The sequence below is a fragment of the Limanda limanda genome, chromosome 5 (assembly GCF_963576545.1).
Source record: "Limanda limanda chromosome 5, fLimLim1.1, whole genome shotgun sequence".
NCBI lineage: Eukaryota > Metazoa > Chordata > Actinopteri > Pleuronectiformes > Pleuronectidae > Limanda > Limanda limanda.
The window spans coordinates 3211143-3235458 of record NC_083640.1 but is presented as its reverse complement, the minus strand read 5'-3'; the positions used below and the strand labels follow the sequence as shown (position 1 = coordinate 3235458).

The window sequence follows — 24316 nt, the reverse complement described above, 5'->3', positions numbered from 1 at the left end:
TTGCGTTCCTCTTTAGTCGATGATGCCCTGTGCTGTTTTGTGTTATGAGTTGTGTACATGATGGACTTAATGTGTGCCCAAAGAAATCCACGAGTTTCTACGTTTTCTTAGTGACACTTATTTGAAATGGTTCTGTGCTGTTCTGCTGTCTTGAATGGAAAGGTCCCACAGAGGCATGTTGGTTTTCTTCTTTTGCTAAAAAGTGGGTCGTGATGGGAGAACAGGGTTGAGTCTTTCAGGGTTTATTATCCCACAGATTTATATTATTTACACAATTCCTTGCAAAGTAGCAGAAGACGGTGAACATGTCTTTGTATCAGAGGTTTATTTTGATCATTATGTCAACTATTAAGAACTAGTTTGAACTGGTAAAATCTGAAAAATCTCACAATGTCAACAAAAGCGATTCAATAATTCCTGGATTCACCAATTTCTCCAGATCAGCTCAAAAATGTAATGGGTTCTCTATTGGTCCATGCCCTTCAGCCTAGGTTCATTGAAATCCTTTCTGTAGTTTTTGTATTCTTGCAAACAAAAAAACAAACAAACAAATGTACAATTGTGAAAACTTAACCTCCTGAGCAAAGGTTTATTAGAAGGGAGGCAAAAAACACAATTGTTAAATTTCAGATCTGATCACTGAAAGATAAACTCACAAGTATATGTTCTTCCTGCTAGTTGAGAGATAAATGATGTGATAAATCTAACTCTGTCTCAAACCTGGCGTGAAAAGCTCTTCAAACACGTCTCACACGGACCAACTGTCCTTTCGCTAGCAGCGGATTTGTGACAATCAACATGAAAACGAGGACTTGTTCCCCGGAGACACCCCCCCCCCCCCTCCTACTCCTCCTCTTCCTGGACAGCTGGAGGGGATCAAGGACAGAACTGTCCGTCAAAACCATCATTTTGGAGACCGGCTGTCCCTTGCAAAAATCTGGAGTCACGACCTCGTGGGCATTCCAAGAGGAGCGTACTACCCCCCCCCCCCCCCCTCCCATCATCACAGGGATAAAGATGCAGAGAAAGAGCGGAGCCTGTGTTTTAGGGAAGGTTCGAGCTGGAGGTGTATCGGATGGCAAACAGCCGGGGGGGAAGCCGACTTACGAGGAAAGACAGAATGAGAGACAGAGTCGAAACCCTCAAATCAATGCTGTCGATGTCACATCCTGTGTTTTAACCTTCGGATTTTAAGAAACACAAAAATCATCTGTACACCTTTTATTAGGGACGTTTTGCTCTTGGTTCGATTATTCAGGGAAATTTGTCGCATTTTTGACGTCTTGAAAATACTCGAAAACTCACCAAACTTTGGGGGCGTGTCCGGCCTGATGAGAATGAAAGTATTCTGGAGTAATTGTAAAAGGTTGTTGCAAAATGGCTCAACAGCGCCCCCTAAAATTCAGCAAGTCCATCTCATTTAACCGATCTTCACTAAATGTAGTGTGATGACGCAACAGGAAGTCGGCCATTTTGGCTCAACATGGGTCAAAAATGACCCGTATTCATTTCCTTTGTTATTTCATGCAGGGCTCGGTGTTTCTTTGCTATATTCTTTTATAGCTTATTCTTCCTTTTCATTAAGCAGAAATATCCTTTGATAACATAAAAGAATCATCTGTCAAAGATGAAGACTCATCAAAGGTGCCTTCTTCATGTAGGACTAAGAGTTTCCTCCTCATCTTCCTCATCCTGTTCTTCATTCAGCATCTTTATGAACATTAAAGCACAAGTCTGAAATGATTGTGAACAGCCAGGCTAAAACTCAAAGGCACATTTTTAAATACACATCAATCAGTGTATTAAGCTGTTATATTTGAAGTATTATTTAGTTGATCTAGCTATGGTTAGCTAAACAGAAAAGACGCTAGCTAGCTAACAGCCAGTTAGTATTGTACATATTTCTCTTTCTCACTAGTAAAATAAAACTTACGTGCATCAGATGTGCAGAAGCAGCTGTGGGAAACAATGTCCGGTGTTTTGTAGTGATGCACAAAATGCACACAGCCACATTAGGTCCCATGATATATATATATATATATATATATATATATATATATATATATATATATATATATATATGTATATACACACAGCCATAAATACAGGGGAAACATCTAAAATAAGTAAAATGCCCGACAAGGTTAAAACACAGGTTAATACAACAGTATTGAACAGGAGCATGTAGCATATGAACAAAAACAAAATCACTCGGACTGTATTTATTTTTTACAGCTCATCAGTTGACAGACATTATGATGATGCCTTTATTTTTAAATGATCTGTATTGTGATAATTTTATGTCTTCATACTCATCCCGAAGGGTAAAAGTATATTTTGTACTAGAATTTCTAAGAAAATAAAAACTTGTGTTTGAAGAAGTTTCCAGTAATATGAGTATTACAAATAAATATATCAGCAAATGGTTTTACTGACGTGTTTGTTGAGATCCACAAATAACAGAAAGCTTCTGTTGATGAGAAAATTATTAATATGAAGTCATATGATTAGTGATTAAATAATAATAACTTTCTCAAGGTATTGACACAAAGAACGTGTAACTATGAAAGACAGAACAGGAAGAAGTACAGTGTAAAAGTGTAATTTAATACAATGACTACACAAAACAACTGCAATAGGACAGTATGATTTTATTGTATAATTTAAATGAATCAGAGGAGAGAAAGAGAAGAGAAGAAGTTTTGTGTTTATTATTCATATTGCTGATAAATAATAAAGTGGGTCTCTATTTCTAGGTAAGAAAAAAAAACAAATGTGTCTAAGCTTTGCGTGACAGTTTATTTAAAGTTACACACAAAGGAGCAGAGTTCCCTCGCCAACCAGCCTACATTTCCTCTCCGGCGTCGGCCTCCACTTCCTCGTGCTCTCGCTCACGTTGGCGTTTTACGTTACGTCGGCGCCTCACAGGAGCCGAGCGCCGGCACAACAATATCTTTATACCTGGTGAGCTCACTTTCCCTGGACGTCACGGAAGAGCCATTAAAGGTCACGCTGAACGAGTAAATTAAACAAAATGATAATAAAAGATGGCGATGACAGCCAAGAGTAACAGCGTTTCTGTAAATAGAGACGAGAACGTTCACCCTGAAGGTTTTATTTTGTATTTTACAGACAGTAAAGGTTCTAAATAAGGTTGATTTTCCATGGGACAGGATTACTGTGTCGTCTCTGACTTCGTCCACATTAAAGCCCAAAATAAATTGTTTTCAGACTCTACATCCTGAATGTATAGCAGCTTAATACAGAGGACTGGTCACACTGTCTCCACACAGGGTTTAGTTCCTCCTAATTCAAATGAGCTCAGGTCTATGATTTACTTTATGAAAAGGAGCCACATGAATTTCTTTAAAATCAATGCATCACACCAAGAAAAAACCTGACACAAAATGATTTGAGAAGCTGTTGCATTTAGCAAAATACTGTTAGATATATATTATACTGTGAGACCAACTTTTCTGCTTTGTCATTTATTTTACACTGTTTATACTATTTCTAATCAATTCATATTAAATTGAGCTTTTATTATATGTTTTCTCATTATTTAAAAATGATGTCAGTTTGTTGACTGTCCCCATTGTTGCTGTGACAGCAAATTACCCTGTAGTGGGACAAATAAAGGATTATCTTACCTTATCTTTGTAACACAATTTAAGTAAGTATAACATAAAAGCCGGCACAATAAGACCCTTGTTGCACTGCTTTAATACCACATGTGGGTGGGTGGAACAGCAGCGGGTTACTCACCCAAGAAACATGGTTCGATGCCGTCTCCTTACTTTGCCCAAACATAGTTGTCCCCATTGTCATCATGTCCTCAGACGATGAAGAATCAGTCCTGATGGTCATGAGGTGCAGTCGATTCGCTGTGTGGTGACCTTGGGACGACCTCAGAGTCTGTACAAACACAATTAGCACCACACTAGCAGTGATGCTAACAAACTGCTCATTAAACACTCAAAATAAGCCACAAAAAACACTATTTACAAATGAGTCAGTGGACTTTACACACAAATCCTCATATCTAGCTTACTTCCGATAGCTACGTTAGCTCTCGTCTGTCAGGGAAGCTTATAACAGTGTTCTTAATCAAACTATATATAAAAAGTTACCTTCTTAAAGAACCCACCTGTTTCAGAGTGAGACAGATTTTACTGAAGCAATGGTCGGTTTTCTACTGTATATTGTTTATTTTAAGCTTTTATACCAGTGTGTATTTTAACTTTATTTTTATTCTATGTATGGTTAAATTCTGTAGCTTCTATACGTAGTATGTTTTAACTCTGAATGTTTTATGTAATGTATAGTTTAACTCTATAGGTTTTATACTATGTATAGTTTAACTCTGAAGTTTTTATATAGTGTATTGTATAGTTTAAGTATGGGGGTTTAGGTCTTTGTATAGTTGACGGTGTAGCTTTTTTATGCTGCATATATTTTAACTGGGGCATTCATACTATATATATTTTAACTCTATAGATTTTATACTATGTATATCTTTGCTCTGTAGCTTTCATAACATGTTTATCTTGGCCCTGGCTATTATACTAGGTATAGTATAACTCTATAGCTTTTATACTACATATAATTTAACTGGGGCTTTCATACTATGTATATTTGAACTGTAAAGCTTTTATACTTTATATTTTACCTTTGGGGCCTTTATACTATACAAAAGGGGCCTTTACCTTTTAGCCTTTAATCTTCATAATTCCTTCTTAGAGAAATTATTAAATATTCCTACTGTCTTAAAATATTCTTTACATTAATCCATTGAATTTGTGGGTGATTTTTATGATCTGTTATTGCTGTATATTATATTTACATTAACACACATCGTCGCTTAATGATCAGTGTCACAGTTCAATATCTTTGTTGTCTTCCTGTTGTCATGGCAGCGTGTCTCCACCCCCCCACACAGAGTGGAAGATGGAGGTCAGCAGCGCCACCGCTCGGTTCCAGGACTCCACGACCCAGTTTAAAGAGTACGAGGATTATCTGGACTCCAAAGTGACTCCCACGGACAAGTATTACTTAAAGGTGAGTCTCTCTGGTTCTTACTGGCGACTTCAGAGACTTTAGAGGCCGTCTCTGTGGGCCTGGAACCCGGCTTCCCTCCTGGTGTCGACACCGCGTCAGAACCGCGTTTCAGAAACTCGCATTTTAAGTTTGTCTTGACTCTTCTGCAGAAATGTTCGCTATTAAATCAAACCTGTCAACTTTTCCTGAAGCACTAAAACCCGTTCTTCCATTCGGCATGAACCAAATTCTCAAAAATGTTTTTAATCAACGACAAATCATTACTTAGTTCAGGTCGGTCGCTGTCAAAATGGCAGCAGCAGCTTGCTAACGTCAGTGAGGTGTCACGATATTGTAAAGCGAGAAAACCACTGATAGAATATTCATTTTAATTTAATCATCTACTGTATGATAAGATACGAGTTGGTTGTATCTGGAGCTGTGTTTTACGCATTTAATGCACTTTTATAATAACGTCTTGAGAGCAAATTTGGCAACATTTTGAATGGAGTCTGGGGTTTTGTCCACTTTGCTCAAAACGACGTATTCAGTGTCAACAAATGAGAGTTTTATTATAATTGTCGTTATTTCCATTAACTTTAACTAACTTTGTCTCCATTAAATGATCTGGAGTTGTACACACACAGTTGTGTTGGTGTGGTGTCTGTGGGTAAACACTAGGTGGCAGTCACACACTGGTTTGGTAATCTCCCCATTGCACATTATTAGATTTTTTATCAGTATAAAATATTCAACCAGTATTATTCCATATGTATGTCTCTACATAATTACACATTCCTTATGCATCATCCTGTGTCACTGCACTTTAACTCAAGTACATTATGTGCATATTCTCAGTTTTATTTGGTTTTCTTGCCTATATTCATTTTATTTGAGACTTTTATGAATCCTAAGTTGGTTTTGGCAAATCTACCAAACAGCAGAGTTTACCTCTCATCCCAGTCAGGCCCTCTTTGACAACATGGTCCTACCCACAGTGACTCAATAAGAGACATGTGTCATGAAAATCACAAATTTGTGGGGAGACATTAAAACTGAAAGGCCCAAACAAGTTCAAATTGCATAAAAATAATAATACAAATAATAATATTGTCTAGCTTCGGTTTAAAAGTCTAACTTTGCACATTGTGAAATGTATCGACACATTGTTTTACTAAAACAAGCTAGAGTCATTGATTTTATTGAAAAAGAAAGGTTCCGTTCACCACTAGAAACCATCTTTATATTTGAATCCATTATAGTTTTAGAGAGGAAGCTTCAGCTCAGACTCTAACATCTCTATGGAATGTCAGATACCAGTTAGTTCTTCTCTCCTGGTTAATGGGAGCTGGTCAGAGATGTGCCGTCCTGCTCTCTGCCAGCAGGTGGCACTCTTGTTAATGATATTCCCAGAGCTGCTGCTGCTGCTGTGGCCACTTTGTTTGAACACCTGTGTCCACATGAAGTGGGGGGGGGGACCACTCCTATCTGCCCTGATAATCAGCTGCAGTCACTCATCATCATCAGCCCGGGTCACCTGACCTGTGCGCTCACACTGACAACACTCCAGTCCTGATACATCAGCTCATTACAAACCCATTCTTCCCAGTTTCCTCTTCAAGGACTCAGGAGTCTGAAGGGTTTATTAACTGGTCCTGTTGTAGGTCCCTGTGTCCTCGGCCTGTGGCGTCCTGGAGGACTAGTCCCTGTGTCCTCAGCCTGTGGCGTCCTGCAGGACTAGTCCCCGTGTCCTCGGCCAGTGGCGTCCTGGAGGACTAGTCCCCGTGTCCTCGGCCTGTGGCGTCCTGCAGGACTAGTCCCTGTGTCCTCGGCCTGTGGCGTCCTGCAGGACTAGTCCCCGTCCTGAAGTGTCCACTGTACAACTCACTTCATTCAAACAGACTTGTTCAATGAGCCTTGAAAATGAAGACAATGATTCCCGGGCCAGTTTTCAGGGAACCGGCCAATGTCTGAGACTCATTTTCTGGCGAGCCACATCAAAGTGGAGGGAAAATATAACTTTTCCTCTCGGGTGCGGACGCCGGCCCCGGGGCCCGGAGGACTTCTGGGGTCGGAGGACATGTGGCCCGGGCTTTGATCTGACACGCCACAGGAACTGACAGCAAGACTTTGGGTTTTAGCTGATGACTTTATGGTTTGGCGTCCAATGACAGCGGGTCCGGGCACGGTGATTGAAACGTTGGAGCTCAGAGTCGCTGCAGAGGCTGAAACACAAACGCTTGAACACACAATACAAACAATGACAGGTTCAAACTAAAGGCTGCAGCTGCAGATTGTGTTTGTCTGTTTTCAGGTGAATAAGGAGCTGAACTCAGATCCAGATGGTTTTTCTAAGATAGAAACTCATTCATCAAACTATTCAATTAAGTTATTTGTTAATAAAAATACAAAGTTCTCTGTTTTATATCATTAAAACTGTATTATCTTTAGATTTTAGAGGGTTTTTTAATGTCCACCAAAGGCATTAAGTTTTGAGTTTGTAATTCTTCAAATGTGGTGAAACCTTATGTTGGACTCAACCTTAAGAAACCTATGTACACACCTACTCTTAGATCTTGTTTAAGATCCATGTTAACTATTTATTTTTTTGAAACATGTATTTATTGGTTTTGTATAGTTTTATACATTTACATCAATTTACATACGTACAAGAACCTTCCCCAACCTGAACATATGGCAGCATAAAATGACAATAAATAATACAAATGTCACAAAAAATGCTAAGATATGATTACAACATAAATTCAATGACAAAAAATTACAATGAAAATACTAATTTAGTTAAAACTAAATTAAAACAAAATTAAATTTATATATATATAAGTAAGATAAAATACAGTCACTAACATGGAACAGAGCACATCACATATTCCCATGTTAACTATTTAGTTTATTTATTCATTTATTTATTATAACCTTAAGTTTTTACACTTTTACCTCAACACAACCGAACAGCTCTTCCATGATGATCTTTTGTGTTACTGTTTGAGTTCATGTGTGTCAGTGCGTGTCTGTATCTTGTGTGTTTGTTCTTCTTTTAATTGCCTTTCACAAAACTGCCTTCAGGTTTAATGAAGTTTCACTGGGTTGTGTTACAAAAGGTCACGAACGCCATGAGGGACTGAAATCTGAAACTGTTTTTTGGAGGCTCAGAACCACAGGGCAGCATTTAAACTTTCACCAATTTAAAAGGAATCCCCACGTTGACACCTGATTTGACTCTCTCTCTCTCTTCTCTCGTGGCAGAGCCGGGAGTTGGCTCGGAAGGTGGTGGAGCACGGCCACAAGGGCACGGTGCTGAGCCGGGAGGAGTTCGAGGAGAAGAAAGCAGCGGCGCTCGCTGCCGAGGTCGCGAAGATCAACGCTTTGTACAACAGGAGCCGGCCAGTGTAAGTTCACTTCCCCGACAACACGCCGCTACACTCGCTGAGGTGTGGTCAGAGAAACTCCCACCAGCCTCCAGCGTGATGAGAGAACACCAGTGTGTTGTCTCCTGGAAAGGGAAGTTTGGCTCTTTCCACGTGTGGTCAGTGGACTTTTGGAATCAATCAGCCGCTGTGGCTCAGAGGAGAGAAGTTGTGTTAGCGTTCTGTGGCTCGTTGTGTCCACTTCTCTTTCAGTGTGGAAGAATAATATTTGAGATGAGCGGTGATGGAGGCTTCTGTTCCAACGGCTGAGACGCCTCACGCAGTTTCTGTCTTTAATTTGTCTCTGCTCGTGTTATTGTCAACGATATGATCATTTTAAAATCTTCATATATTATGAATATGACACTCTCAACCTGTTTAGTTTTATCTTGTTGACACAAGGCAGCATATAAAGAGAAGGAAAAGCTGTAGATCCACCGTCAGACGAGTTGAGCAACACACTTTGCTAGCAGCTTTAACAATGATGCTGTAGCTGATCCTGACCTCTGACCTCTGTGTCCAATGAAGTCTGATCAGGAACTGGGTGATAGCTGTTACTGTCTCAACACACTAGGCCTTCTCGACCCAAGCCAGGATTCAGACCAAACTAAAAAGTTAAAATAAACTTTATATACATTTTTATCATTTGAGGGTATCACTGATGTTTGTTCCTTTGTTAATTTTCTGATGCGTTTGGTGTAAATCAGTTATTTGATGTTATTGAAAAGGGGGTTTGATATCGTGATTGACAGCTGGACAGGTTCCACACCACAGTCACGTCTTTACAGACTCTGGATCCACATGACATCATCGGCACAACATAGTCGTGCTTTTGTGTTCCCGGGATATTCTGTCTCTTTGTTTCTGGATCGTTGGGAGGAAGTGGAGACGAGTCTTGATTTACCTTCGTCAGCTCGGACACAGAGAGAGGCCGGGATCGAGAATAGTGAGACGCACATTTAAGTTTGCAAAAAGACGATTTCAAGTTCAAAAAATCGGATCAAAACATTAAATTAAAACAAGCAGAATGACAGAACTACAATCTGCCGTCCTCTGTAAACTACCCTCCCCCCCCCCCTGAGGAAAGTGATCACACAGATTCTTGATAAAGCCGTGTGGTGGTGGTGTCTCCTTTGAGGACAAGCCAGGACACCACTCCAAAAACACACACACACACACAGACACACACTCGGCTGTGCAGTATCCAAACATGTACCTGTGTTAGGTGTTGCATTTGATTGAACCCTCAGATGCTTATCCAAATTGTGCCCTCCCCCTCCCCCCCCTCCTCTGACTGTCTGTGAACATCACTGGTGAAACTGGAGCCTCCACACCTGCAGTTGCACTGATATTAGGCCAGAGAGACTTTCATCCTGTCCCAGCAGGATCCAGGGACGTGTTGCACTGGGAACAACTGGGATGTTCTACACACACAGAAGTCTGTTCCACTTCCAAGATCTAGATCCACACCGAGGCCCTTTTCAAAGGCTGCGACCCGGCAGCGTGTGTGTGTGTGTGTCCTGACTTTGTTTGTAACACAGGACGACACACAACACGTTGACAACTTCCAGTCAGATGGATTCTATAAGTCATGGAATGTCTGTCTCCTTTGGGTTTTGGAAAGGTTGTAGTTTGCTCGTGTAGCTGTGGATTCACCACGGTTACTACGGAAAACGCATCTGTCCAAATGTGAATTATAACATTTTCAAACATCGATTGTTAATGGAAAAGAACAATTCTTTGTTTAGTTAAGTTAGTTGCTCAGTATTTTCTTGGTCTTTCTCTGCATCTACACTATAGTGGGAATAGAAATATAATTTGCTGGATTTTGCGATAACAATATTGAGAAGTGAAAAATCTCAAATACTAGTTTATTCAATACATTTGTCATCGATCCCTCAGATGAGAAACTTTGGCCAAATATCTATTCATTCTTATATTTCATGTTTGGGCACCTCGGAGCGCTGCTGTTCCATGAGTCAACCTCTGAATCATCGTCTGGAAAACTTTTGACATGATTCAAGTTCTTTGAAATTGAACGCGTGGGCCATGTGCCAGTTTGAGCATCTCTCATTCCAGCCCGCCCCCCCGAACGCCCCCTGTTGCTGATAGGTTGGAATGACGTTTTGTGTCTTCCCATTGACAAAACCAGAGCAGTTGAGGAACACCAGACTTTATTCTTTCAGCACAAACACACAAAGACACAATTAGCACATTGTGAAGAGATATTGATAAGAAAGTCAGTGTTGGATTATCATTGTTAACTTAACCTTTAAAGTGTGTGTTTAATGAGTTTGTGTTTAACGCCTCAGCAGCAACACGGCTGTGCAGTTGTTTCTCGTTTTCCTCTTATTGAACTCGACAGGAGCCTTGTTCACATAAAACACTTTGAAATAATATCGTGATGTTCCTGTGCCAGCGTTAAAGAGCCGGCTGGTTCCCGTCCAGTTCATTGTAGTCATTTCTTGTTTGTGAATACTGAAGCACCTGTTTCAAAAATCCTCCCCTGGCTCACGTGAATGTTGGATTTCTGCCACGATCGATTATCGTTTCGCTCGTCTTTCATCAGACGGATTAAAACGCTCTGTTAATAACTGGACGTTTGCTGGGAAAAGACATCGCTCGTAACCGCAGAGCAACGTGAGTTTTGAATCATCTCCAAGATAATTAACCGGCCCCTGTTATGCTATTTCAAAAGGAAAACACTTTACATTGGATGTGATCCTGTTCTGGGGTAAACGATAGCTCACGGCACATTAATGTACGTTTTGTTTTGTTTTGTATCTAACCATTAAATAATCATCTGATACATCTGCTCGTTTCGCGGTTTGCCCTTAAGCTGCAACTTCACGTTTCAATTTGAGAAAAGGTCGTTCCAACTCAGACTGCGATGTAAAACCACAGCTCAGGATCTCAGCGTGGGAACCTGTCTGCCCCGCCCCCCCACACCCGCCATCTTGGTCCTGCGTCCCGTCGGGAGCATGTGATCACTCCTGGTTACGACCTCTGCACGAAAAGACAAACAATAAATCATAAAGCTGAAATGTGGTCCGACTCTAAAACGACAAATTCGGGCCGAAATCTGAAATCGACGATCTTCCACCTTTTCATTGTGTCTTCAAATGTCCTTAGAGTCAAAAGAAAGTTAATACATTTCACCTGCAACACTAACAACCTGTAGGTGACTACACACACACACACACACACACTCACACACACACACACACACACACACACACACACACACACACACACACACACACACACACACATATATGGATTTAAACCCTAATTATCAGCTTAAATTATTTCCCAAGCTTGAAAATTTGACAGGAAAAGAAAGAAAAAAGCTGCCGAGCTTTTGCAGACTTCTTCCATCAGAAGAGTTTAGTTTGAGCCGTGACCCCGCCCCCCCTTCTGTCTAAATGCAGATTGTTCATTCCTCTGTGGTTTTCTGATTGGACTTCCACCAACCCTGACCCCCGTGACCTCCTGTTATGGTCACACTGTGAAAACACGGGCCCCCAGGATGCAGCATCCCACCTGCAAAGCTCCTGAACACAATCAGTACAGTGTTCAGGAAAGAAAAGGGAAGCTGGCGACTGCGTGGTAAACAAACTACCAGCCGCTATTTAACCCGGTGAATATGAGCGATATTGGGGATTAACCACTCATTTGGTATTTATTTTGAGCTCCTTTCCCACAGATGTTCATCTCAGTTTCAGAAATCCGTCCCTGAAGACTTTCACACGAGCGTTTCATCCTCTCGTGCTGTTTCTGGAAATGCCTCTCTCCTTCTCTGTCTCCCGAGGCATGTCTTTCTTCACCGCCCTGTCACTGCTTTGTGTTCTTTGCCTTCCCTTTCTCTTCTGCTCTAACCCCCCCCCCCCCCCCCCCCCCCCAAGCGCTCCGAGACCTTTAGTGCCTGCAGGTGTATAAATAGAGCTGTTTTCAATTAGGGGCAAAACCTGGCCTGTAGCGTGCATCTGATCAATGAATGCCTCCTGCACCTGTGGTAATAAAACACACAGGGAGTGGGGACCGGTGCTGTGAATGCTGATCAGGTGTTGCCCTGGTGTTGCCCTGTTGTCTCGTTGCTTCAGGACAACGTGCTGCCCCTGACAGCTCGGCTGGGAGAGCGGGGGGGCGGCTCTGCCAGCACATCACACAAAGACCGGACAAAGGAGCCGGTGCTCTCATCAGACGTCAGGGAAACTCAATATGTGATCGGAGAAAAGGAACACTTGAATGGAATGAACAGGGCGATTAGTCGGAGCTTGTTTAGTTGTGGAGGAAAAATCACCAGAGAGTCAACAGATGGTTACAAGAAGCAAACAGGGGGGGGGGGGGTCTGACTTCCTGTTTCCACTCGTGGATCAAATTCAAAGCAGATTTTTTAAAGTTGTACTAGTTTTGACAGTTTCCCTGTTTTCAGAGAGTGATTTATAAAACATTAATTCATTTGCGTCCCATCTGCTAACATGGAGGAGGCGGGTTTTACGACCTTTACTTCCGCCAGCCACCAGGGGGCGTGGAGACACTTTGGCTTCACTTCTGTGGAGCAGTCATGTCATAGATCTTTAACCGACAGCACATCCCTCTGTAGCATAGCTCTGCATTAGCACTGATAATGATTGATAATTAATAACTGGTGTGTTTAATCTCACACTTGATCTCACACTTTTTTTAATTGTGACGTGAATGTTGACTTTGCGTATAGAGATATTTTCCATATTGAAACAGCTATAATTCTGTTAATTGCCTGAGCAAACTCGGATGGGGATGAACGCTCCCTTGTCACAAAACAAATTATGTTCGTTTGAGGAAGTGACATCATTATTTTTATCTGTTCTAATTTGATGAAATCTTGTTACTAAGCCAACAAAGAAAATTAACACGTGTGTAAGAAGTGAAAGATAAAGGAACGTGGGCTCGTACTAGTTTGACAGTTTCCCTGTTTTCAAAGAGTGATTTGTGAAACATTCATTTTTGCCCATGCCCCATCTGCTAACATGGAGGAGGCAGGTTTACGACCTTTACTTTCGCCGGCCACCAGGGGGCGTGGAGACACTTTGGCTTCACTTCTGAGGAGCAGTCTTGTCATAGATCTTTAACCGACCCCACATCCCTCTGTGGAGCCCTGCATTAGCACTGAGAATGATTGATAATTAATAACCGGTATGTTTGATATCACACTTGTGAACACACTTTTTTTATTGGTGACGAGAACGTTGACTTTGCCTGAGCAAACTCAGATGGTGGAAAACGCTCATTTGAAGTAGTGACATGTAGCATTTACCTCGAATGCACCAAATACTGGACTAGTTCTGGGTTCTGGGTTCTGAGGAGTGAGGTGAAAGCATAAATAATAAGCCAGAGATCAGGTACTTTAAATTCAAAGCGGGCACTTTACTAAACACACTTTACAAAAACATAATAAATAAAGTATATATTATAAACATAATAAACATAATAAACATATATACACATAATTCAAACAATAAAGGAGGGGTTAGACGAGTGGAGCTCTTCACTCTCCTTCCCTGTATTCTCTTGTTTGTTGTGATAGTCTTTTCAAAATAAAGTTCCGTTCGAAATCCTTATTTAGTTCAATTCAAAAAAAAAAAAAAATGTTGATACACTCTGGCAGTGAGTAAAGTTCATGGTCGATTCAGCCCTTACGACCGGAGTCCGCCGATCTTCTCGCTCGCCAGTGTTTACATTCTAATGCATATTTATATATTTCAAGTTTATCTGTATTGTTACTTTTATAATATGGTAGATATTAATATGGGTTACAAACATCATTATTTGTATCTGTTCTAATTTGATGAAATCTTGTTACTAAGCCAACACAAGAAAGTTAACACGTGTATAAGAAGTGAACCATGAAGGAACGTGGGCTCGTCTCTCATTTGACTATGATAATCTCACACTTTCCAAACTGCCAGATGTTGCAAAATTGTTCTTCTTGATAATTCAATTAAAAACCCATCGAATTAGAAGCCGCTCACTTTGTCCTGAACAAGAGAAAACATCTGATCTGGAGTCCGGGACGAACCCGAGGAGATGTGAGGCCTCTGCTTCCTGTCGGCTCCGGCTCTGGCTCCCGCCCAGAAGTCCGTGTCAGCACATGTCCTGACCTCGCGTGCTCACGGCGGCGCGGCGAGCGTTTCCATCAGGCCCCCCCGCGATCTCCCCACAGTCCAAACCACAGCCGCGCTCATTGTCCATTGTGCTGCTGCTGCGTTTGTACAAGTCCGCCTCAAGAATTCTCCGGCTCTCTCTCTCCCCGGCGCTCGACTCTATATTAAAAGTGAGCGATCGCTCGCCGTGCCAAGTCAAACCGGAGCCACGGACACGCACAGTGAACACGTTTCACCGCGGATTCAAACCTCCAGATGCTCGGGCGAGAATCAGATTGTGGATGTGACCGACGTAGAGCGGCTCACGACGCTGACCGGGCTCTGCAGCTTCTATTACAGCTGCTGTCAAGCCAATTGCCGTCTTTGCACTTTGTGATTTTGGATGGGTGTGTAAATTTGGAGTTCTCCCCCCCCATGAAGCTTTGTCTGGAGACCAACGTCCCGCCAGGCCCGAGCTCGCCACCGCGTCCCACTGCACGCACGGCGAGCAGCTGATACCACAGATAGAACTTAACAAGCTGTTGTTTGACCTGAATTACGTCTTCTATGTGGCCTTTACATGAAATATCAATCACTGACCCGATTCTCTGGATATCGTCCGTAGTTCTAGACGTGTTTTAACTTCTGAGGGTCAAACAGTTAAGTTCTTACGAGGTTAGTGAGCAGGAGACCGGTGAGAAACGTCTTCATGATGCCGACTCGCTCGCTTGATGTAGATTCTGCGAACAATGACTGACTCTCTGATGAAAGTCTATAAAAGTTCACGTCTGTGGTGCAGGTTTAAAAGCACAAATATAGATAAGCTATACACGTATATCTTGTTAATTCTAAAACTTTCCATCTGAAACCTGAACACTATGTCATGTATTCAACAGATTTTCTAGACTGGACATCCAGAAATGGTGATAAAATTCAAACCATTTGTAAGAACAAAACGTTAAATGAGCTAAATAACAGGAAACCTTTTTTTACAGTTTATACAATTGCACATATAATATTGTAGCACTTTTCAGATGTCACAGCTTTTGACTTTGAAGAACCCTTCAAGATTCTGGGAACAATGACTGACTCTCTTCATGTCTGGTCCAACTGTTGAGAGTCTATAAAAGTTCACGGCTGTGGTGCTTGTCTAAAAGCACAAATATAGATAAGCTATACACGTACATATCTTGTTAATTGTTAAACACCCCATCTGAAGCCATGTCATGGATTCAACTGATTTTCTAGACTGGACCTCAAGAAATGGTTATAAAATTCACATAATTTGTAAGAACATATACAAAATTCAAATGAGCTAAATAACAGGAAACTTATTTTACAGTTTATACAATTGCACATATAATATCGTAGCACTTTGTTGATGTCACAGCTTTTGACTTTGAAGAACCCTTCAAGTCGCCCTGATGAAGCGGAGGAAGTGGTTTTCCCACCGGGCCACACAGTCGTCCTGTGCTTTGTACGTCTAAGTGCTGCAGGAGGAGGAGGAGTGTCACAGATCAAATGACCTCTGAGGTTTCCCCCCCGAGGCCTGGTCTGCACGGACGGGTCCCTGATGTGTCCTGGAGTTACTGCCGTCATCTTTTTATTGATTTTTGAGGGTGAGGAAAGTCGGTTTGGGCAAAATGGCGACATTATCAGATCCACGACTTTTGTTTTTTCGTTTGATTCAGAGACTCCTAGCAGCCCAGGTTGTTTGTGGTTGGTTTAAATCAGGGGTGTCCAAACTTATTATCCCGAGGGCCACATACAGAAAAAAATACGAAGGTCTGGGCCACTCACGCCGCGCTGCCCTGGAGCGGACTGTTGACAATCGCGTCGCTCAGGGCGGGGGGGGGCGTAACGGTGTTAACTGAGAAGTACAATACAGTGGGCCATAGTCCATTACATTACATTTAGCTGACGCTTTTATCCAAAGCTTCTTATAATAAGTGCATTCAAGGGTACCCGAGGGTACAAACCCAGAACAACAAAAATAAAGAAAGTAAAATTTCTTCAAAAATAGAGCAAAACTACAATAAGTGTGCTATAAGTAAGTGCCATAAGTGCTACTAAATTGTTAGTTTCAAAAAAAAAAAAAATTTCAATTTTTTAATTTTTTAATTTTTTGAGGTGGGCCAATTTAAAATGGATGGCGGGCCGCAGATGGCCCGCGGGCCGTAGTTTGGACACCCCTGGTTTCAATGATGAGAGAGAAACCACAGCCGTTCAGGGCTGAGAGCTTGTTCTCTACTTCCAGGTCCTGCATCGGAAAGATGATAATTTTCTCTAAAACTTTGACATCTCCTGTATCTAAAATCTATCAGGAGATGTCAAAGTTCTCCTGTTTATTTCCTGAAAAGGAAATAAACACATTTGTACAATTTTATTAAGGCAGTTCATTGTCTTATTATTTTAAATTAAAACCAATAAACTCCAACACAGGCAAGTAGTGGTTATTAGTCAGTTATATATAGATATTTTTACATTTCAGGTAGTTTAAGACATTTAAAAAATAAATATATATATCTTTAACACTGACATCAAGGTAGAATAGATGTCCGACTATTGCATGTCTGCAATTACATTTAGAAAAAATAAATAACACAGAAAGAGACAAACATAAGGAAAACACCCCCCCAGTATGCCGGACTGCTGTTTGTTAAAGTAGCATGTAATTAGTTAAGTTTGATTTCCCTTAATAACACGTGATCTGAATCATGTGGACAACAATATCAACCTTTACTCAGCGTCAAAAACACAGTTTATTGGACTCCTGGAACTGTCAGAACTTGATTTCTATCCATCTAAATCTGTACAAAAGAATCCCTGACCAACATTAGATCCAAGAAGTCAGCATGAAAAAGATGACAATGCCTCTTTTGATCCACACTCGAGAACACGCACCTCTCAGGCAGCACAGCCCCCCCCCCCCCAACCCCCCCAAAAGCCGATGTGGCCACAATACACAAAGAAACCTCAGGTAGGATATCATGCGTAGCACATGTGTAACTGATACCTTCGGCTCATTGTAATCAGAGGTGACAGAGGATTCTAGAAAAAGCCCAAAATAAAGTAAATTGTCATGCTGTGTGGAATTTACCCTCGACGTCCACCGGGCCCAAAATAATATTTTCCATAAGATTAATTTTCCCCAAGCACTCGGGGAAAAAATATGCTGTTACAGTGCGTGTTGTTTCTTAAAGAATCGCTGTGTTATTATTGAGTGTTCCCATCTGTCCCAGCGTCAGAAGCTAATGAACGCTTCAGTCTGTCTGTCCAGAGGAGAAAAGATAGTCCATGAAATGAAAATCTCTCTGAAAACACCTTTTGTTCAGTCCCTGGATATTTATTGGTGAAACTATTTGAGAAGAAAATGTTTGTCTCTGAATCCTCGAAAGATATTTTATCGGTCTTACTCTTGGTTAATTATGCAGGGAATTATTTGAAGTTGCAATTTTTGGCGTCTGCACCTGAGATAAACTTGGACAACAGTTAGATTGCAAAGCGACATGCTGCAGTAAATTGTTATATGAATTCACCCATTCAGAAACATGAAAACTCTCCAAAAGTGAAGCCAAATCATCCGGATCGCCCCCTGGTGGTTAGCTGCCTTCATAAAACCCGCCTCCTCCATGTTAGCAGATGGAATATGAGCCAAACTACACACATAAGTGGTTGCTGTGATTTTAGGGTAGTCCTTTTGATTATTCTTTTACTAAATTTGGTTTTAATTGGTTTCTGGATGCTATAAAAACTGATCTGGCTGGTGATTGGTTATAACTTCACGTCCAATATATAAACCTCGACACGCAGCGTCTTTACGGGATAATCAACATTATTCACGATATGTTCTAGCGAGTCTTCTTCTCTGTGGCCCTTCGGTGCAGTTCCCCCGGTCAGCTGTGCAAACAGATAGCGAAGCTGTCTCTGAGTTCAGCAGAGAGACGAATCATTGTTTAGGCTGCAGGTCACTGACTCTCGGGTTAACACACGGCTGAAGGTGACGGATGTGAATGTATTTAGTGGTAAACACAGGAACAGCAGGCACTTAGGAAGAAAGGTGAAAGTGCAAGCAGGCCAGGTTTTACAGGGTTGTGTCATCTTTGGTGGAAATAGCACTAAAATACACAAAATCAGATTTAGAAGCAAAGCACATTGGATTATTTCCTCACAGAGCTTGTAACGATGCATAAATTAAAGTTTTAAATAAGGGAGAAAAGGGAATGTATGTAAAAACTGGTTCTGAAACCAAAGTAAAAAGAGAAAATGTCCAGTGAAGGAGTGGAAAAGAACCTTTCTAAGCAGGTGGCTGGTTTGATTGACAGGCCATGAATCTGTGAGGTCTCATTTTACGATATCAAGTGAAGCAGCGGTGGAACCAGCGTTTATTGGACTCCTGGACCTGTCAGAACTTTATTTCTATCCATCTAAATCTATACAAAAGAAAATCCCTGACCAACATGAGACCCAGGACGTGTGTGAGAGGCTCAGACTGGGTGGTTACTGGGTGGTTACTGGGAGCACACCATCGGCTCAGGGCGCTCAGGCTGCGGGAGGAAGGCCCCCGGGTTTGGGTTCTGGTTTGGCTGAGCTGGTTTCACTGTAATGCTTTGTTTACACGAGCGTAAACACACTTGGAGGAAAGTAGCTGTGCAGTCACAGCTGTTCACCCCCAGCGGAGACGCACAAAGCGTTACATGAACTCTGCTCTTATAACAAACTCAACATCGGGACAATCAAGAGCCTCAATGATGGATTTCTGTTAGTTTTTTGTCATATTTAGTTTCTGGTTGTGTGACATTTTCATGCTTTAGTTTCCTCCACCGGGGATATTGTGTTGTCATTTCCATTTGTTTGTCTGTTAGCGATATAACGCACAAACTACTGAACTGATTTTCTTGAAACTCGGTGGAACAGTGCAGACCAGGAGAGAAGCCGTTCACTTTTCAGGAGGATTCAATTTTAGCAAATGTAGAGGACGGATATCTATGATGTTTTTAATTTAATATTTAGCATTTACACTTTATTGCTATTTTTCTAAATCTGTGCTGCAGATAATTTTAGGCTCCTAAAAATCACATTTCAACAGCAGCTTTTGTTCTGCTCAGTTTTGCTCCTGTTGGACGTCGTGGATCAAGTTTCATTGAATTCACAACTGTTCTCTGGAAGGACCACTGCCTTAAAAACAATAAACAGTCCAGGTTTTCTGCTCAAATCTTGGACAGAGGTCACTTTTCAGGACAACGTAAAAAAAAAAAGATTTGTTCAACTGACCAATCGTCTTCCACTGGCGAGGATGACCTCAGCAGATGTTGGAAACTCGATCTCCATTCACACAGAGCCCCACCAGCACCTATATGTATTTAATATAAAACTATTTCATGTATGGGAGACAGATGCTTTCAGACAGATGTTCTTTTTTTCCCAACCAGGCCACATGATGACTGCTCACATCCCTCCCAGCGCCCACCTGCCTCGACCACAGTCCAAAAACAAGACCTGGGGCTGGATCACAGTTGGTTTCATACGCAGTCATTAGCCGCTAATAACCAGCATTTAATAGAGAAACTCTTGTTATCCCTCCCAAATGAGGCTTGATAAGAAATTTGTTAATTGACAGGAAACTCAAACTTGCAGCGGTCCATCTGTTTTGCCCGAGTAGTCTTCACTCTCCGTGACTGTGTGTGTTGCTTTAGCTACTGGACGGGGTAACCCCAGTCACTTGCCTCCTCAACACCTGTGTTTACTTTGGGGCCTCGGCCCCCTTGACCCAGCAGCAATCCTTCACTCACTCAGGAGATGGAGCGAGCTTCCAACCTCCAAATATGTGCCGGCCCTGCACTTTTACCACCGTGTGATTCCTCTAAGACTTTCAGGCCAAACGACTCGGGTAAATTACAACCCTTTCCCCAAGTTCTAGTAAATGCAAACATCCAGATTCTCGGAGCTCTCTCACTGTGATGTGAGGAGAGAGCAGGAGTTGGCTGTTTGTCCGAGTGTGTTGTGGCTGCTGAGGCTTCTGAAGGTGCTCCTGGAGAGGAAAGTGGATCTGAGGAACCATTAGTGTAAAATATAACCGAGCTTGTCTTCTCGTTGGCCACAGCTGCAGACGGAGCTGGATCCAGGGAGAGTGAATATTCAGCAGTAATATTAAAATGAAAGAAACAGATTTATTACTGGACCACGGCCGGGTTTCAAACCTGCAGGTGTTGTGACGGGAAAGTTTGAGGATGATTATTTTCTCTCACTCGACTTCTGTGAGATGAACCTGAACTGTTTCTTCATATAGAAGTCTGTCCTTTTCTCTTGATCAGATTATTCCTGAGTTAAATCTTAACTTCTACTGACACCAAGGAGGTTGTTCTTTCAGCAGGATTACGCAGAAACTTCTGAAAGGATTGAAACAGGAAGGAAGACGAAGTAAAAGTCACGGGCCAAGACAGAATCCAGTCAATTTAGGAATGGATCCATGAATTCTGAATCCCTGTCTTTTACGTTGTGATATAAGGTGGGTTTATGTGTGAGTGCATGAAGTTAGGGGGCGGATCCAAGTCTTCTGAATCCAGGGGGAGGTGATTGGTTAAACAGTCTCAGCTGTGCCAGTCCCCCCCCCCTTCCCCTGGTTCACCTGGAGCTGCTCTCTGAGCTGAAGGAGCCTCCTGCTCAACATCTTTATTCCCTGCATGCGTTTCATTTCGTACCTAAAACTGTTCATTATTTTTATGCTGTATTTCAAAAGTTTATTCCCCTTAGTCCTGAATTGTTTTAATCCGGTTTCAACCCCATAAAACACTTAGATTTAACACTGTAATGTTGTAAAGTGCTGCAGTAACAAAATTTATATTGCAGCTGTAAATGAAGCGGTGAATTTGTCAAAGTTACTATAAAGTTACATTTAAATGATGAGAAAATAGTTCAGTTTGTGGCAAATATACACATACAATATAAAATCTAATATTCTGAGTCCAGGGGCTCATTTCAGAAGTGATTTCTTCCTCCTCCGTCCTGTGACTGAGACCTTTCTGCCTTTCTGCCTTTTCTCCCGACACCTTTCCGTTCCTCTGAGTTCCGACCGCGGCTGAGAGTTCACCAACGAGCTGTTTACAGCCGAACGAGACGTTAACTCGCCGTGGATCCGATGAGAGTCGTGCACAGCTCAGTGCTGTTGCTCGTACCGCCGTGTTAACTGTTCAAATATTAGTGCCAATGTTTTTTCAGGTGTGGATACGCTCGTAGTGTGCCAAAAAAAACCTGTTTCCATGGAAACGGGCCGGCCGAGAGTGTAAGAAAAAAGCCGCCTCGGTTTCATATGAAGTCATTAAAGTGTGATGTGAGCGGTGCCTCTGCATTCAGCTGTGACATCCTGACACGTGTTGTGTTTCAATCAGTTTTTTGTTGCTCTTATTTACGATGTTGTGTTGTGTTGTGCGATGGTATTCAGAGTATTCGGGAGTGTCCTGGGAGCTTGGCAGGTTCGGTGAATCTCTGTGTGCTGACATATTAGAAGCTGGCTCGACTCTGCCTCATGACTCTGTGTCACGCTCACTGTCTTCTGCCTCCTGCTTATTAATTCTATAAAGGTATTTGAATATTTCATGAATCACACATGTTTTCCTCCAAACCTGGAAACTCTAGTAATGTCGTTACAAATATCGAGTGAAGTCAAAGGTTTCGGAAACATCCTCAGGTTGAAAAACGCTCCATAAAGACCCTTTAAGTCTTCATGTGACGTTTTCTTTCAGGTTAAGAGAAACATTTCAACCCGTTTGCATGTTGTCTTTTCCAGGACACTGGCGAGTGCAGGAAAGGAGCTGAAAGATAACTTCCTGAAAGCCCTGGCCGAGCGAGAGGAGGCCAACCGCAGTGGGAAGATGACTGTGAGTACATTATTACAGCACTGCAACTGCTACGTAATGGGATTCCCCTCAAAATATTCCTGCAATTCCATTAGTTTGGGAACAAAATCCATACTGTGTCAAGTGGAGTGGAAATGCCCTCCCTCCCTCCCTCCCTCCTCCCTCCCTCGCTCCAGAGACCATGAGAGGCGGCCGCTCGCCCCCCCCCCACCGGCCATAAAACTCTGTTTACCAAAGTCCAACCACCTTGTCCGATGTGTGCTTTTCACTTCAACAGCCGTAATAATCTTTATAAAAAAGCCGTGCTCACCTGAGGAGCCAGGGGAGGAGCCTGTAGAGGTGTTAACGATCTGAGGAGGTGAGCTTTTAGTTTCTGTGACGGGAGAGTGAAGTTGTCAGGAGCCTTTATTCTCCTGGATGACCAGCAGGGGGCGACTCCATTGTCGGTTACTGTAATAACCTCAGAAAACATTATACCACCAAACAGCAGGAGGTTTATGTTACTTTAAAAGTCATGTACGGGTTGGTGACTTTAGCCGGTTTCATTCGGTCTCGCCCTCCACAGCTCTATCGTTATACTGGCTTCACGTCGGAGGAAAAGCTAACTCACGTGAAGATTTCATTTGTCGACACTTCACCGAACTTTCTACGTTTTGACGTCATTGGCGGACGATGGCAGCGTTGGTGTCCGATATATTTTGTTTGAATTTTTGAAAAGTGGGAGGAAGCAGAGACATCCTTTTAATAAAGTCTATGACTTGATATGTTTCATTAAAGGGCGAGAGAGTAGTACACGTTGGTGTTTTGCTGTTTACTGTTGTATTGACGGGAGTGTGAAGTTGTCAGGAGCCTTTATTCTCCTGAATGACCAGCAGGGGGCGACTCCACTGTTGGTTTCTGTAGATAACTGTTATAACCTCAGAAAACATTATACCACCAAACAGCAGAATGTTTATGCTTCTTTAAGAGACATGTACGGGTGGTGACTTTACCTGTTTCATTTGGTATCACACGCCACAGCTTTATCGTTATACCGGCTTCACGTCGGAAGAGACGCTAACTCACAGGAACATTTCATTTGTCAACGGTGTACCAAACTTTCTAAGTTTTGACATCATTGGCGGACGATGGAAGCGTTGGTGTCTGATATATTTTATTTTAACTTCTGAATAGTGGGAGGAAGCAGAGATGTGCAACACATCCTTTTATACGATCTATGACTTCAAATGTTTAAATAAAGGGCGAGGAAGTAGAAAACGTAGGTGTTTATCTGTTCACTGTTTACACTGACACGTCTGTAGTGGAGCTTTGCAGTTTAACGAGCCCAGGAAGGTGTATTTTATCAATCATTGGCATCGTCTGCTCGATAGAACTCGATGCACAGGGGAGAGATTTTCACCTCTGACCACGAAGCTGAATATTTTGACTCCGAACACGTTCAACACCGTCCTCTGCGACCACTTGGAGTCGATGATGAATGGAATCTGTTGGTTTGGAGTGTTGTACAGTCACCGTTCTTCAGGGAGTGTTGCTGTTGACGCACTTCATATAATTCACTTCCAAGATGCACCGGTGCTGGAAGAAGGGAGTTTTGTTTGACCTCCGTTTACCTGCTCCCCCCCCCACTCCCCCTTCCCCCCCGTGGGATTTGCAATTATGAGATCACATGGAGTGCAGTGAGGGAAGCAGAGGCAGTAACACCAGAAGTTTTCCCACTGGATGTCCACTGTGTAAACAGCTCTGTCTCCTCCACCGCTCCGTCTTTTAACTTCTCTTTCTCCTCTCCTCTAAAAGAAACCTCCTGTGGAAGATTAAGTGATTTTTAAAGTATCACTTCCTGTATACAGAAACGAGAGCCAGAGCGAAAACA

At 42.1% G+C, this 24316-nt stretch overlaps 1 protein-coding gene across 1 annotated transcript in view; it reads left to right on the top strand.

Annotated features, from left to right (window-relative positions):
* The first annotated feature begins 4947 nt into the window (after positions 1-4947).
* The window catches only part of cfap299 (cilia and flagella associated protein 299), a 78059-nt gene continuing 58690 nt past the window's right edge, over positions 4948-24316 (top strand). The window contains exons 1-3 of the mRNA XM_061072400.1: positions 4948-5058; positions 8305-8447; positions 22377-22467. Coding sequence (XP_060928383.1) covers positions 4948-5058; positions 8305-8447; positions 22377-22467 — 345 coding nt within the window. The remainder of the gene's footprint in view (positions 5059-8304; positions 8448-22376; positions 22468-24316) is intronic.